Source organism: Myotis myotis, unplaced genomic scaffold (genome assembly GCF_014108235.1).
Source record: "Myotis myotis isolate mMyoMyo1 unplaced genomic scaffold, mMyoMyo1.p scaffold_m19_p_2, whole genome shotgun sequence".
Classification (NCBI taxonomy): domain Eukaryota; kingdom Metazoa; phylum Chordata; class Mammalia; order Chiroptera; family Vespertilionidae; genus Myotis; species Myotis myotis.
Window position 1 is genome coordinate 5,148,153 of NW_023416324.1, and position 16,399 is coordinate 5,164,551.

Below are 16,399 nucleotides of genomic sequence, written 5' to 3' on the forward strand. Positions count from 1 at the left end.
GTGGGGCCTAGGGGATCCATCTCTGACTTTCCATCTCTGAAGCATTAGTTCCTTAGACCAAAGCACACTTTTCCTGAAACACCATCTGCCCCAAAACGCAGTATGGGACAAAGAAACAAGCAGTAGGAATTAACAATATACAGAAAGACTCTAGGAAAGATGAGCTGCTACAGAGACAGCTCCCCTGTCTCCAAGGCCTCTAGCAAGATCCAGGAATTCTAGACACCCTCATTTCTTTCTCAAGGTTCCCCGCATCGCTCACTATCTTCGCAAGATCTATTGCAATTTCTTACCTTCAAATTCAAAGCTGCCAAGAGTTCGAAGGGCAAGAGTAATGCTGCCCACATCACTGGCCTCAGGGAGGGTAGTGAGGCCAGGGGAAGCCAGCTGATGGGCCAGGCCCTTGGGCATGCCTGGGTGCCGGAGGGGCTTGTGCATGAGGACCAGGGACAGCATCTTCAGTAGCCCATCTTGGATGTCCTTCTTTAGCTGTGGAATCTGACGGCTCAGGTCGTAGAGCACAGCTGTGAGGGCGGGGCTGAGAGGGAGGACACCAGTCATCCACGGGCTGCATACATGACATTCAGTCTGTTCTTGGGAAGAAGCAATCCTCCTTGTCCAGCAAGGGGATCGGGCCCCTTCACTCTTGGTCTTTAAAGTATATAGAAAACTACAGAATAACTCTCTAGGCCTGGTCAGATTTCAAAACAATGCGTTTCTGGTTTTTGCCATGAGAGAACTTGCTGAACATAATTCGACCACTGTAGAAGACCAAGTCTCAATAAACAACATGGGAGTCAGATTGAGAGCATTGTCCTTATTTTATAGATCAGGGGTGGGGAATGTCCGGCCTGTGGGCCATATAAGGCATGAGAAATCCTTTGGGCTGGCCCTGCCAAGGCATTAGGGGTGAGTTAATTAAATATCTGACCAAATATAGCAGACTAATTTTTAAGTTGATAATTTTGTATGGCCCAAGAATGATGCTATAAACTATCCAAATGATCCCTGGGAGAAAAAGGTTCCCCACCCGTTATGGATGAAGAGAACTAGTGTAGAGAGCTTAAGCTATTTTCCCAATAAACATATACACGATAGCTGCAAACATGAATTGGGCACTTCTTATATGCAAGGCACTGTGCTAAGAGCGGCTATTTCATGAACGCTTTCACTTAATCCTCCCAAACCCAGACAGCAGGAACTGCTATTATACCCACATTTCAGGTGAGAAAACTGAGGCTCAGAGAAGTAAAGTAACTGAGGATCACATAGCTAGCTAGTGACGAGGCTAGGATTTGAAACTAGCCTACGTGTTTAGTGAGAACTATCCTACCTATCCAACTTAGCGTGCAAACCATCATGCCTTGCTCTTTCAATAGTCACAATCCTGTGGCTCATGCCTTTACCAGAGACAGGGAACGCCGAGGTTTCTGACACCCACCTCAGTCCCACCGCCAGCATAGGCTCCAGCAGCTCCTTGATATCCTGCTGGATGCCTGGCCCCATTGCCCGAGCCAGCATGCTGATGCAGGTGAACACTGTGGCATCCACCTGCATTGCCTTCTGTCTTCTGCAGAGAACCAGGGAGGGGCTAGTTTAGACACAACATCATTCTGTGAGGCCCCACCTCAAAACTGTTGGGGCAAGGAGGGCCAGTTACCCAGGCAGGGTCACCACACGTGCAGGTTATCTACTACACAATTCTAGGGGGCCCATCACACACAGTCACTGCAGATCTGTCCACAGCATTTACAACAATCCAGCAGACGGCAGTACTGGTAAAGGTCGTGAGGAAGGGGCCCCTTTCCCCAGTTCACACAAATGGCACCATGTGGTTTAGTGTGGTGCTGGCAAACGTACCTATTTAGGAAGCAAACTGAACAATGTGTACATTAGGGACCATAAGTGCAGGGCACAGCCATTCTACGGAAAGAAATTCTTCTCCCTATTAATTGGCCAGAACAATCCTTGCTACTAATACAGGAAAATATAAAGACACAATTCTAATGAACACTGACACCCCCTCCCCCCCCACCCCCAGACTGAGAGAAGTCACCCTGGCCTATCCATCTTGGTGGTGCTAATGGTTGTTTTCATGCTTGATTCATTGGAAAGTTTCAAGAGATGGAATAACTCATCCAACTAAGTTCTAGTCTAGGAGTCTCTCTTTAGGTCTTATATCAAATTAAGACCTTTGAAAGCCAGAGAAAAGAGCAAAACCAGGTGATTCACAGTGAGTAATAATATTGAAAACAGCACTGGCATCTAACGTCCTCACAGGGTACTCAATCAACCTAAAAATATCAATGCCATTTCATTGGGAAAAGGTTGGCGCTCAACTGAGGAAGGCTGTTCTTTATATGATTTTGCTATGGCATGGAGGTTAAGGAGGTAGAGAACGGACTTAAGCTCCATGGAGATGGATGGTGCATCCTTCCTCTCCCAACTAGGGTGGCAGGGGAAATCAAAACAGAGATGCTTACTTATGGGCAAAGTCCTTAGGGGGCAAGGCTGCTCGGATGATGTCCAGCACACGAGGTAAGTAGATCTTGAACTCAGACCTCACTGCCACAGAAAGGAGCCCCAGGGCTTGGAAGGCTGCTGTCCGCTCCTTCTCCTTCTTGACACAGCTTAGGACATGGTTCATGGTATCCTGGAGGTACTGGGTATCTGGGCACAGAAAAGACAAAGTGTATGGCTCGAGGTCAGGGTTGGTCTATATGTCAAAGGCCAGAGTTCCCATAAATCACTTAGATTTAAGGATAAATTAAAAATGTCTGTTAGAAAGATGGTAAGAATTTAGAGGATGTACTAAATAACCAAAGACTTATGCTTGATAATCACTCTCCAAATACATCTTTTGTAAATACTAAAAATATAACTTTTTTTTTTTTAATTAGAAAAACCCACAAAACTTATCGGGTCTCCAAAACAATATCACATAATTGTTCCATTAGTGTTATATTTTGAGGAAAAGATTACATCCTCCTGTTTAAGGAATATATGTTACATCTTGTTTAAAAACAAAGAGAGGACCACCTAAACTATTTTATATTGTATTGAGGATTTAAAGTAATATTAAATACTATTTGCAATAAATAGGCCATTCCATTTAGGTTAGGCCTAGAAATCTCTGCCATTACCTAGAGCAGTGGTTCTCAACCTTCCTAATGCCGCGACCCTTTAATACAGTTCCTCATGTTGTGGTGACCCCCAATTTCATTGTTACAAATTGAACATAATTAAAGCATAGTGATTAATCACAAAAACAATATGTAATTATATATGTGTTTTCCGATGGTCTTAGGCGACCCCTGTGAAAGGGTCATTCGACCCCCAAAGGGGTCGCGACCCACAGGTTGAGAACCGCTGACCTAGAGATTCCTGTTACAGTTATATTTAACAGAACAAGATTGAGTCTGTAATTTGGGGAATCCACATGTGTGTTTTCATTAAGTTTACGTTAGCCAATGTGCATGGGTAGGTGATTCTTGGGCAATTTAAGTTAAAGTGTTATTACTCCTGTGAAGGCTGGAATTTCTTGATTCTTGCCTCTTCTTATGTTTCTTCTGTTCCATTTAATTGGCACCAGAAGCACATAACAGCAGAGAGGGAAGGACCACACATCCATTAGAAAGTTAGGGGTGTCGAGGGCTTCTGAACCACCGTCAGGAGACAGTGCATTAGACTCCCAAACAGCACGTACACATCACTATATTTACTCTAACAAGACACGTCCTCTCCTACAGCTCTTGTGAGCAAATGACATTAAAGCATGCTGGGGCTTGAAAACGGCCACAGTGACACGACCCTACCACCAGAGTGCATCATCAAGGAAAATCAGGCCTTTGCAAAGGGGAACAGCAGTTCAGCAGGAAACGGACCTAACTCAAGAGAAGTTCCTTTTCTAGATTTAGCACCCTAAGAGATTAGGAATCTGACTTTGTTAGAGATTCCAACCCAATCAATCTTAGGGTATTTTTGATGTTCAGAAAGCTGACATCATCAGGAAATTCGAGCAATGACTTCTAAACTACAAACTTTAAATAGGCAGCACTTTCCTGATGAGACATGTACTTTGGAGGCTGCCCAGATGAATTTCAATGGCATATTTTAGTATATTATTTAATAAAACAACAAAAACCCACTTCAAAAGAATAACCCAGGGGCCCTCTGAGCCTTTGTGTTCCGCTGCCGGCAGCCTTTGGAACATACTAGGGGGACTGCTTCCACACCATGCCAGACTTTCATCAAATTTGGCCTAGTTATTCGGGTTTTCTTTTGAACCACAGACTTTCAACCCAAGATCATTTACAGCTCTACTGAACTGGGGCATGTCTGGTCATTAAAAAGAAAAAAGCTGCTGGTATCAAGTGGGAAGAATGGAAAGCTGAAAAAATAGGGGTGATTTTCATAATATCATTTCTCTCTGGTTCATTGGTTTCATGTGGCTAATTGTCTTGTCCTTACACAACGCAGTTCTGTTCTCGCACAAAGCACATTTAACAGCTCAACAGCTCTGTATTTCTCCTGCTTGCATCTGGGCTGGGTGGTGTGAAATGAGTCTGTGCTAGGGAATGGCATCTGCCGAGGGTCAGGCTGGCCTTCCACTTACACTCCGGGCTCTTACTTGGTCCTGAATGCTTCAGTGTGCACCACAATGAAGTACAAGGACATGTCCCAGATGGGGCCTCTACACTCAGCACATACAGAGGTGAAACAGGACATAAATATGAGCAGGCAACTGGAGCATACTGTAATTGTCACCTTTACCTAATTTCTAAAATGGATTTGAAGTACCTAGAGGCAGCAGTAATAGTTTCCATTTTGGAGGGCTTACTCTGGGCCAGGCACTTAGAGCAGGTGCTCAGGCATTACTGCAGTTCACCTTGTGATGCAGGGATTGCTGTTTTAATGTTACTGTCCAAAACCTCAGCTACAGACAGAGGCAGGATTCACCCCAGGTCTGACGCACAAGCCTTTGCACAGCTGGGGCTATCATGGAAGAGGCATGGAATATTTCTAGCTGGAGTAATCCAGGAAGGCCTCGGGGAAGCCAGTATCTGCGTTGGGCCACCTTCAGGAGCCAGGAATTCACTTCCCGCTGACAAAGAGTGGAATATGAGAACCCACAGTCTATTATCCACAAAACCCGCCTCTGGGACACCCAGCCCTTTCTTCCCGTGAGTGGAGAGGCATCCCAGTGACCTCCAGAGGCAGAAGCAGGACAGTCGCCCAGTCCTCCCTGCCCCACCGAGTATCTAAAATGCAACTCCCTTCCTTGGTCTCTTTTTAGTCCATTCGTGACCTTGTTGTTGGCTTCCATACCGGAGAGCTTGCTTGGCTCTAGAACTGCCTCTGTGCCTACACGCTCTGCTGCCTCAGACGTCTATAGAAAACCTGAACGAATACGCCTGAAATTGGATAGGAGACAAAGGAACCAGAGACTAGCCTCTAGTTGGCATTGCTTCAAATGAGAAGCAGACATAACTTTTTGGAATCACTTCTCTGTTTAATTACCCTTCAGTGGGTAATGACGTCTTCCACAGACATCCTCACCTGTGAAGGCAGAAGGTCGGAAGGCGGCCAAGCGGGGTAACAAATTAAGGATTGTCATTTGAATCAGCGAGTTCTTGCTATTCCTGCATTTCAGCACCCACTGGCACACCTGAGAGAGGAAGGGTACAGGGTTGGCGAAGGAAAGGGAGGTATGGAGCTTGGAAGGAGGGAGCGGGCCTCTTGCCACCTACCTGATCAAATTTCTCCTCCATCAAGTCTCTGCAACACCGGCTCTCCACCAGAGTGGACTTAGCTGGGCTGGGGGAAGCCCCAAATCCCATGAGGCTTTGGTGAGAGCTGTACCCCAGCAGTCCCACCAAGGCGTTTGACGGCTGGGGCTGTACAGCCTGGAAACTGGTGAAGGGGGTAATGTGACGAGGTTTCGTTCCGAAGCCCATGAGATCTTTGCAGTACTTGTCATGTACCAACTGCTGCTGTGTTATTTCTTCCATTTCTTCTCTCAGGCGCTGTAGAGGGAAAAACACCACCTTTACTTACAAGTAGCATTTGCCCAGGCACTGTGAGCCTACAGAGCAGCACATGTGCCCGACCCTAAAAGAAACTAGCTCCAAAGTGGACGGTGGCCACTCTTCAACTTTAGGATGAAGGTTTCCCCAGAACCCTACAAGAGGCCACCTACTGGGGTAACAAATTAGAACAAAATTTTGTTGTAATTTAGGTAAAAGAGCACCACCTACTGAACAATAAAGAAGCAGTAGGATCGACTGCCAAAGACTCGCTCTCCCCCACCCCAAGCTGGTTTGGGAAAGCTAATTTGCAAATTGCTTTGCTTACAGACCCAAGTCACGGCAAGGAAGTCTCTTGCTAAGGTGAGGGGCAGCCCCACTCCAGCATCCTGTTAAGGCCAGTCTGCTCTCTTGCTTCTGGCCGGAAACCCAGGTAGAAACAACTTAGGCAAATCATTCTCTAAGAACCCTAGGAATTCCATAGGAGGTGTGCAATATGCTGGCTGGCACAGAACTCACATCTATTCCCTATTCAAAGGGCTGCTTAGCAATTCACCCTCCAACAGTCCAAAATGAGGATATAAAACAATTTTCTAAACTTCCAAACTTTTCTCAACACAGATTCCACCACTACCCGCCTCGCCAAATCTTGTCTCCTATTCCTGCCAAGGTCACCAATGACTCTTATGCTGCAAAATCTGAAGGCCAGTTCTCAGGCCTCTACTTATGTGACTTATCTGCAGCATTTGATCCAACTTACTATTTCCTCCTCCCTGAAACTCTTTCTTCACTTGGCTTCTTGGACCTAGAGCTTTCCCGCCATGTTTGCTCCTCATTTCTTGACCTTGGGTTCTCAGACGCTATCTCTTCTCCAATGCTAGCTGAAGCTACCATCTTGAGATGCCCTCCACCTTGTAGCCACTCTAACCTGCCCCTCCCATCTCCATCTTCCCCCCCAGTAAATGGGAACTCCAGTTTCCCAGGCCAAACACCTGGACTGTTCTCTCTTCCGTCGACCTCCAAATCCCAAATTCAGAACCCAGCCACCCCTGGTACTCCTACAGCTGCCACTATGGTCCAGGCCACAAAGGTCCCCTGCTAAGACTGCTGCAGTTCTCTCTGAACTAGATTCCTGGCTTCAACTCTTGCCCCTTCGATAAGCCATTTTCAACACAGTGGCCAGAGCGATCCTTTTGAAACATGAGTCAAATGCCACTCCACTGCTTAAAACCATTAATAGCGTCCCACTTCACATACAAAGTCTACAGCGTGGCTTCTGAGACCTTACGTGATGTGCCCCCACCCTGCCCCAGGCATTCCTCTGACCTCTCTCCCACCTCCTCCCTTCTCCCGCTCTGCTCAGCCACAATGGTGACCCTGCCGCTTCCCAAACAGAGCGGCCTACTCCTGTCTCCTCAGGCCTTTGTGCCTGCAGAATCAGCTGCCTGGACTGCTCTTCCCCAGGTACTTGTCTGGCTTTTTTTCTCACCTCTCCCATGACTGTCCTCAAACATCACCATATTTTAAAAGAGAATCCTTAATCCATGCGAGCATCTCTATTCCCTTTCCCGGCCCTACTTTTCTCCATAGCATTCCCTGCTGTAAGATACACTGTACAGATTTACTTATTTGTGCATTGTCTGTCTCCCCCTGCTAGAATGAAATGTTTTATTCATGCTGCATTATTCTAGCTCTTAATACATGATGTAGCTTGCCCATAGTATTAGGAAATTACAATACCTTACATCTGGATAGTTCTTGGGAATTTACAAAGTACCACGATAAGAGCATTTCGTTTAAATCTGTGAGTTAGGAAATATTGTCCTGTGTTACTAGGAGGAAACAAAGGTCCCAGAGCTGTCGGGGCTACCGTGGAAAGCACCACGTCATACATGGCTGGGCAAATCTCTGAGGGCTACCATTTAAGGAATTCCCACTATGCATCAAGAAACCTCCCAGGAACTCAATGAGGTGAGTAAAATCCCTGTCAAAAGTGAGGAAAATGAGACTAAAGGAGGTAAAGTAATTGGTTTACTGCCTGTTTCCCTTCTCCGTGAGGACAAGGGCCTTGCTTTGTCTGGCTCAGGGTGTCAGGGAGAAGCCTGGACTCCCCTGACACGAATTCTCACCTCTCCCTCCATGCTGCTGATTCGGACCAGCTCGTTGAGGATCAGCAAAGCTCCATGGATCCGATCATCCCGATTCATGCCTTTCTCCTTGGCCAAGGTCTCATCAAACCCTTTCTCTGCTTCTTCAAACGTGTGCTATAGAGAGAGAGAGAATGCCTTAATTACCCAACGTCCAAAATTAGAGGACACAGGCAGACCCCATCTATATGGTGGTTTGGAGGGGTTAGCGTGCCTGCTCAGTGCCTTGTACCAGTATCATCGATAATACTAACTCACCAAGCTCTCGCCTTTAATTTAGCTTCAACTCTCCCAATACCATGAGGCAGATACCATTACAGCCCTATTTTAATAAATAAAAAATAGAGGCTCAACGAAATTACGTGACTTGTCCCAGGTCACATAGAAAAGCCAAAACTAGAACCCAAGACTCCAACCCCATGTTCAGGGCTCTTTTTGTTGTACGGGCTCCTTAGTAAATTCTCTTGTCAACAGCAATCAGCACAGGGCTCAACATTCTAGAGGAGAGAGAACTGGCACTTTCTAAATTAGTATTAACCGTATTTCATCGATTCTGAGTCACCCTTTTTTTCCTATTTTAAGGTATCTGAAAAGAGATACCTTATCATTGTTGACAAGAAGGCACTGAGTCACAGTTTAATTGGCATCATATTTTCAGTCTTAGTGGTACATGAAATAATGGTATGCTACCCATGAATCTGCTTTACTGAAATAATAAAATAACTATTGATTTACTAGTACACTGAGCTTAAAAAAATCATGAGACCAAAACAAACTTGCTGTGTGGCAAGGGGCCTGTTGCTGCCCAAGGCCCGGTGATACTCTTTGTGCATGTGCTTTGCTAGCGGCTGGAACAGAACCATCTCCTCACCCTGTACCACTGAGGCTTCTGCATCTCCTTTGGCTCACGCTGGGTGGTGAGAATCAGACAGGCACGAAGGGCGGCTACAGCTCCTTCACGGATGGCCTGCTTGGGGTCCCACACAGCCACGAAAATGTTGTCAAAGAAGGGCTGCACTTGCTGGAAGAAGAAGGTGGGGACGCTGATGGCCAGCTCACGGAGAACCAGGACCTAGGAGAAAAAGGCACACTGAGAACTGTCATCTGTATCACAGAACTTTTTTTAATGTTTTTTTTTAAAGTTGATTTCAGAGAGGGAGTGGGAGGAGATAGAAACATCAGTGAGAATCATTGATCAGCTGCCTCCTGCTCATCGCCTACTAGGGATTGAGCCCAAAACCCATGCATGTGCCCTGACCGGGAATTGAACCATGACCCCCTGGTTCATAAGTCAATGCTCAACCACTGAGCCACACCAGCCAAGCTGTATCACACAGTTTTGTTCTCTCAGGAATATCGCTTCTGGCTTCCTAGAACCTATGTACATCAGAAAAAGAGCAGACCTGGGAATTCTGGGGCTCTAGGAAGGAAAGGAAAACTGCTCAAACATCCGTGTTCATTATCCTAGAGTGTTTACAGACGATGCTGGTAATGTTAGAACACGAGCTCTGGAGGGGCAGGCTTGTTTTGTATCCTGTTCTACTGACAGCCTAGCCCCATACATAGAATATAGCAAGTTTTCAATAAACACTTATTGAATGAATGAAAAATCCTCTTTAATGCTTAATCTTGCTATTGTTTTCACTCGGCAGTGAAAGAAAGTAAAGATCAGAGGTTGCCCCAAGTTATAGAGTTAGGAAATGGCAAGGCCAAGACTTGAACCAGGGTCCCAATGCGGGCCTCTCCCCCACACCATTCTCCCTCCTTGTGGTGCTGCCTCCTGAGGGAGCTGACTGGAAAGGATCTGATTGATGCCTGTGACCCCCCCAATACATTCATGTCCAAATTCTCCCTCTTGAAGACAGACTCTCCTATCTCACAGCACGACGTCCTAGCCCAACAAACCAGCCTCAGGGACAAGCTTCGAAAACCACGGAAGATGTACCCACAAAAGAAGAGGATAAGCTACCACTCCCCCAAATGCAGAATAGCCAATGGGGAAAGAGGAAGTCTGGGCTAAGCACCAACCAATGAACAAATGTCTACAAAATAAACAGGAAAGGCTGACCAACTCTCCCACTGGGGGTGGGGAAGGTATCTACTTCCCCTGCTCCTCTCTTAATCCCAGTTCTTCCATATTCCCCCGGCAGATGCAGAGACCTTGGCAAAGACATGACAGGGATCATGCAGATAGTACAGCTGTCTGGGGCTTTGCAGCCTTTTGGCTGTGGCTTCTTCTCTTGCTATGGCTCTTGTAATTTTGACTCTAGAAAATCAGAGCTCAGGATAAACACTGCACGTAGGGCTGCCCCTCAAGCAATGAAAAACAACTTTTAAGTTTCCTCTTCAGGTGCAAAGCTCAGGGTGAAGACAGAAAGGAATCCGGGACAGAACCCAAGGCCACCAAGAAGCAGTGTCTCTGCCTGGAGCATCCCCTCTCATGTTCTGCCCCTTGGGGACCTAAGCACATTGTGTGAGGGACCCCGGCACGATGCCATCATGCTCTAGGCCTGGCTGGCTGTGCTCCTGCAGGCACTCACAGCTGCGTGTCTCCGGCCCTCGTTGCGGTCAGCGCCCAGCCATTCCAGGGCTCGCTTCACCTCAAACTCCACATACTCAGCGGTAAAAGTGTCCCCTGCCATGGCGAGGCGACCAATGGCCTTGGATGCCATTTCCATGACAACTGGGTCATTAGAGGGGAGGAGGTTCCGAAGATAATTAGCAAATCGCCCGATTCGGGTGGCATTCCCACCTTCCACTCCTATGAGGCTGGCTGGAAAAGAGAAAGGCAAAAGGTGAGGATGAACACATGCGGTCCGGGAAAGTGCGCTGCCTTGAAAGGAAAGCGGGCAGGACCCCTTCCTTTCATTCTGCGTACACACTGTAAGGTCCAGACGGTAAGCAATGCAGACACTTTTCATTTTAACCAACAGATTTGATATTTGTACAAGGATATTTGCATAAAGCAAATGCTCTCATTTTAGTATATATAATTTGTTTTCTCAAGGAAAGGAAAAGAAACTGGGACTGAAAATTAAATCACAGGCTGGATGACCACCTCTGGGAGTTGAAAATTACCTGCCTTTTGTTCACTGTCCCAACTCTACTTTTCCATTCATGAGCCTTATGGCAGATATTACTCTACAGAGAAATTAGAACCTGCGAAGAGCTACATGGGGTGGTGGAAAGAAAGCTGGCATCCAGTCTCAGCTCCGGCACACTGTCTGGCCTAGAAAAGTTGCTTCATGGTTCTGAGACTCCATATCTGAAAATACTTGCTTTGCCTACGTGCCAGGACTATTGCTATAATTAATACCTAAATAAGTACATGGAAACCCACCGGGCTCCTTAAATATTTAATAAACGAATATGAACTAAGCATCTAATAAGCAGCAGATACGGGGTGCAGTGGACACAAAGGTGAACAGTCCTTTGTTCCCAGCTGATACTGTCACCAGAGACTCTGTCCTTACCTATGGCCAAGATGCCACCTTTCCTCTCATTGGCATCTGAGCTGGAGACCAGTTCAAAAATGTGATGGTTCAGCTGATCATAGAAGCGAGTAGACTCCTCTTGACTCATCTGCAAAGGAAGATGTACTCAGAACAATTTCTAATGTCTCCCTGATGATGGTGATGGTGCTGGTAGCGTGGTTTCCAAAAAAATAGGACCTGACAGGTATCAGCAGGTACGGTTTAAACTGAACATAACAAAGGCACTTCCCATTTCTATAAACTATAGAGCAACTGAACTCGCAATTCATCTATTTATTTAACAAATACTATTGAGTATACTCTGAGGTCCTGTCCTCGGATCTACCTAGTACCAGGGGTGTAAGAACGAACAAGACAATATCCCCGACCTCCAGTTTGGTCTCTATTTTAAAAACCCCAAGCTCTTCCAACCCACCCCAACCGATGTTATCAGGCAAAAAGAATCAAAGGTCTGGAATGCAGTGTGAAAAAGAAAAAAAAAAATTTAAAAACAGCTGACTCTAAGCTGATTCCTAAAGTGTCACAACACCGAGAGGCCACAGAAAGGTATAACCGCAGCAAAGGAACCTGCATATTTTAGGGACGTGAGAAACTGGGTGCCTTTCTGAAATAGAATCTTACTTAGCTATCCAATGAAATCTAAGCCAGGGATGGTGCACTTGCCCAAACATCTATAACGAATGGCCCCAAATCACAGAAGCCCCCACCTCTCGAAGCTCCATGGTGACATAGTGCTGGAGCTCCTTGGCAGCTTTGGCCCTGGTCTCCTCATTCCGGCTCTTCAGGCCGCTGGCAAACTGCTGCAGTATGCTCACATTGCTAGATGCCATGGCCGCTGCGGCGGCGGCCGCGGGTCCCGTTCCAAGCATCTTGCCCTGAGGTTCTGTGGAGAAAAGCTTCCTTTAATATTCTGGATAACAAACTACGGCGATAAACTTATTTATGGCCCCGTTCCTCAACACAGATCTCCACCCTGTCCACGTCAGGTGGGGAGACCTCGCTGAGGACTGTGTAGAAAGCCTCTATTTATTCAACAATGACTCATGTTTAGAAGAGGCAGCATAGTAAGAGGGTCAAATTGTGGGCTGTGGAGCCAGGCTACCTGAGTTTGAATCCACCCCCAAATTATATACCTTGAGAAAATACTTAAAATGTCTATTTCCTGCCGAAACCGGTTTGGCTCAGCGGATAGAGCGTTGGCTTGCGGACTGAAGGGTCCCAGGTTCGATTCCGGTCAAGGGCATGTACTTGGGTTGCGGGCACATCCCCTGTGGGAGATGTGCAGGAGGCAGCTGATCGATGTTTCACTCTCATCGATGTTTCTAGCTCTCTATCTCTCTCCCTTCCTCTCTGTGAAAAATCAATAAAATATATTTAAAAAAAAAAAAAAATGTCTATTTCCTCAGCTGCCACTGGGCAATAATAGTACCTAACTCATAGGGTTGATGTGAGGACTAAGTAAGTTAATACATGTTAAAAAGTGCTGGACACACCGCGAGTTCTTAAAATTGTTAGCTATTATTATCATTATTACTACGATGCACATGGCAGAGTGCCAGGAACTAAAAGTGGGGAGGTGCCGAAACTGGTTTGGCTCAGTGGATAGAGCGTCGGCCTGCGGACTGAAGGGTCCCAGGTTCGATTCCGGTCAAGGGCATGTACCTGGGTTGCGGGCACATCCCCAAGTGGGAGGTGTGCAGGAGGCAGCTAGTCGATGTTTCTCTCTCATCGACGTTTCTAACTCTCTATCTCTCTCCCTTCCTCTCTGTAAAAAATCAATAAAACATATTTAAAAAAAAAAAAAAGTGGGGAGGTAAGAGAGAATAAATCATACCTACAACTACCTCTTTCCTCAAAGAGTTCAATTTAAAGAGAGTAATTATTCTATGGCAACACGGTCCAACAGAAATAAAATACAAACTGCAAGTTTAAATTTCCTAGTAGCCATATAAAAAAAAAAAAGTAAAAAGAAATGGGTGAAATGAACTTTATTTAATACAATATATCCAAAATATCACTTCAATGTTATTAATGTCAAAAATGGATACATTTCCATCCTTTTTTTGTTTTTTGTACCGAATGTCTAAAATCTAGCGTGCATCTTACACTTACAACAATCTCAGTGTGGACGAGTCACATTTCAAACACTCTGCGCCACACGTGGCTGGTGGCACGGCCCTGGACAGTGCGGGTCTACAGAACACTAACACTTGAAAGGACCCCGAGAGCATTCGTTCATTCCTGCATTAGGTACCGTCTCTTCTCTCCACGAGCTTACAACCTGGGGGTGAATACAAATAATCAGGCAACCGCAATAAAGCGGCCAGAATAGGGCTCAGCCAACATATATTACATATATATACATATATATGTCTTCATATACATTATATGTCATATATACCTACACATATATACGTTATAAACATTATACGTATTATATATATAGTTACATGTATACCTACATAAACACATATCTCCTACGTATGTCCAGATTATATTAGAAAACCAGTTTTTCAAAATTCTTATTTTGAAAGACTTTGTGATGCTGAGAAAGAAAAAGTAAACAAGGAGTAAACGCTTTTGAAAGCTTTTCAATACTCCAGTACCAAGAAAATGACTGCAAAAGAAGGGTCACCCTTCCGGGGAGAGGAAACCCAGAAACCCGCGACAGGGTGCGCGGCCGCCTCTGCGAGAGGCAGGAAGCGTCCATTCCCGGGGAGGCCCCGGCCTCTCTCTGTCCGGCCGAGGTCCACGGGCCCCCGGCTCCTCGCAAATGTCAATGGAGGCACTGGCGGGCAGGCATCCTGACCCTGGCGAGGGCTTCGGAAAGGAGCCGAAGTTGGGAGGCTGAGCCTGGGATGGGAGCGGGGGAGGCACGAGGACGGAGCCTGGGGAGGGGACCGAGCTCGGACTTGGGGGACGGGCCCACGGAGCCTCCAGGTTGGAGTGCACGGGGCTGACACCGGCGCCGGTCCCCCCTGAAGACAACTGGGAGGTGGACGCAAAGGCGGCCCGGCAGTACCGGGGCTCCTGGGCCGGCCTTCGCGGCGCCACAGGCGCGCGGCGGACTCAGAGGTTCGGGGATCCCCCGCGGACCCGGGAGGAGGTGGGCGCTGCCTCACAGGGTGGGGGCCAGGGCTCCGGCGGTGCTCAATTCCAGGGTGCCGTCTCCCAGGGGACCCCGCGTCCCGGCGGGCGGCTTCCCCGTCCCCCTACCCCGGGCCAGACTGGCTGTGGGTTTGGACACTCCGCCGCCCTGCAGGGGTCGGTGCCAGGCTCCGGACTCACCGTGCGGCTTCGGCCACGGCCTCAGCGGCCGCCAACAGCGCCGGTACCGCCTCAGGCCCCCAGCCCCACCACCCGCCTTCCCCACTGTCCTCTAAGCCGCGGGAGGGAGGGCAGGTTCCCAGCCCCAACGACCAATCGACAGGCGCAAGAAGACGATGGACTGAAACGCTGGCCAATAGGGATGAAGGGGAAGTGAAGCTTGGGGACCCGGCTTCTCTAGGGGGCGGGGACTGTTCAAATAGACAAACCACGCGGCCAGTGGCAGACGAAAGGAGGCTCAGGTCCACTAGGGAGAACCAATCGGTCGTGAGTTGACTTCAGTCACTTCCACGCACACATCCGGTCCATCGCTACTATAATTCCCCCCAGCATTGGGGGTGCGGCCCTGTCTAGTCCGCTGTCTGGTACCTGGGATGGGGCTGAGCGGTGGTTAGCGAAGGCTCGCGGCCACGACTGGAGGAAAAGACGTAAACTTTTCGGGCTTATGGGACCGTGATTTCTCTTTTGTTAAGTGTAACATGTATTTGAAAAGTTTTTTACTTAGATTTACTTCTTTTCCAAAATTATCGAAGCTCACAAGATCATTCGCGAGAAACCATAGCCAAATTTGAACTAAATGAGCTTCTCCTAAATCAATAATTTCAAAGCAACATAATTTTAAAAACAACTTTTCAGAAAACAATAACAAAAATAGAAGTTGACTACATTTTAATTAAAAAAAACTATGGCCTATTATAATAAATATTGAATATTCCTAAATAATCCACAATAGGAGTCATTAAATAAAATATAACACATTTTTATTACATATGTCGCCATTAATAATGGTAATGTAGATGAATATTTGTTAAGAAGGAAGAGGGTTCATAATTTATTAAAAATATAAATTACACAATATAAGTTACATATAACCATTAAAAACACTTATTATTTCTTATGTGTCTTTGTTACCATGGGGAACATGTACAAAGATGTAATGAAATTTGGGAAAGACATACTATTTTCTTTATACGTTACCATCAATGACTTGTATAATAAACATATAGTGTTTTTTGAGGATATGGAAATTTCCTGAGGTGTTAACCTGCCAAATTAAAAAGGTTTGGTAATATTCTGTGGCTAACAAAATACTCTGTCAGATTGAAAAAAAAAAAAATAATGATTACTGCTTTAAGTTGAGGATCTCTTCATTGCATTGATTTTCTGTGAAATAATTGTTACTCTGAATTTCACATTCCTCACTTGTGTTCAACATGTCCATATTTACCCATTAAACATTTTTGATTATGTAATATATTCACTGCTCAAATCTCAAAATAAATAAAATGGTATTTATCACCAAGTCTTGCTTCACCCCTGTCCTTTCACTTATTTTCTGTTTTTCTGTATCCCAAATATATATTTTTATTTTTCCATTTTATTACAGTATATCACTGTTCTGTAC

General features: G+C 46.2%; 1 protein-coding gene across 6 annotated transcripts in view; it reads right to left on the reverse strand.

Annotated features, from left to right (window-relative positions):
• The window catches only part of MTOR (mechanistic target of rapamycin kinase), a 119,222-nt gene extending 104,152 nt beyond the window's left edge, over nucleotides 1-15,070 (reverse strand). For 5 of the 6 annotated variants that reach the window (XM_036347881.1, XM_036347882.1, XM_036347879.1 and 2 more), the window contains exons 1-12: nucleotides 14,956-15,070; nucleotides 13,780-13,948; nucleotides 12,375-12,550; nucleotides 11,647-11,755; nucleotides 10,714-10,946; nucleotides 9,045-9,245; nucleotides 8,156-8,290; nucleotides 5,751-6,026; nucleotides 5,560-5,668; nucleotides 2,484-2,670; nucleotides 1,442-1,570; nucleotides 294-538 (exon numbers count right to left, since the gene is read on the reverse strand). In XM_036347881.1, coding sequence (XP_036203774.1) covers nucleotides 294-538; nucleotides 1,442-1,570; nucleotides 2,484-2,670; nucleotides 5,560-5,668; nucleotides 5,751-6,026; nucleotides 8,156-8,290; nucleotides 9,045-9,245; nucleotides 10,714-10,946; nucleotides 11,647-11,755; nucleotides 12,375-12,536 — 1,786 coding nt within the window. In that variant the 5' untranslated portion in view covers nucleotides 12,537-12,550; nucleotides 13,780-13,948; nucleotides 14,956-15,070. The remainder of the gene's footprint in view (nucleotides 1-293; nucleotides 539-1,441; nucleotides 1,571-2,483; nucleotides 2,671-5,559; nucleotides 5,669-5,750; nucleotides 6,027-8,155; nucleotides 8,291-9,044; nucleotides 9,246-10,713; nucleotides 10,947-11,646; nucleotides 11,756-12,374; nucleotides 12,551-13,779; nucleotides 13,949-14,955) is intronic. The other variant, XM_036347880.1, reaches the window with a different exon arrangement.
• Nucleotides 15,071-16,399: the final 1,329 nt, after the last annotated feature.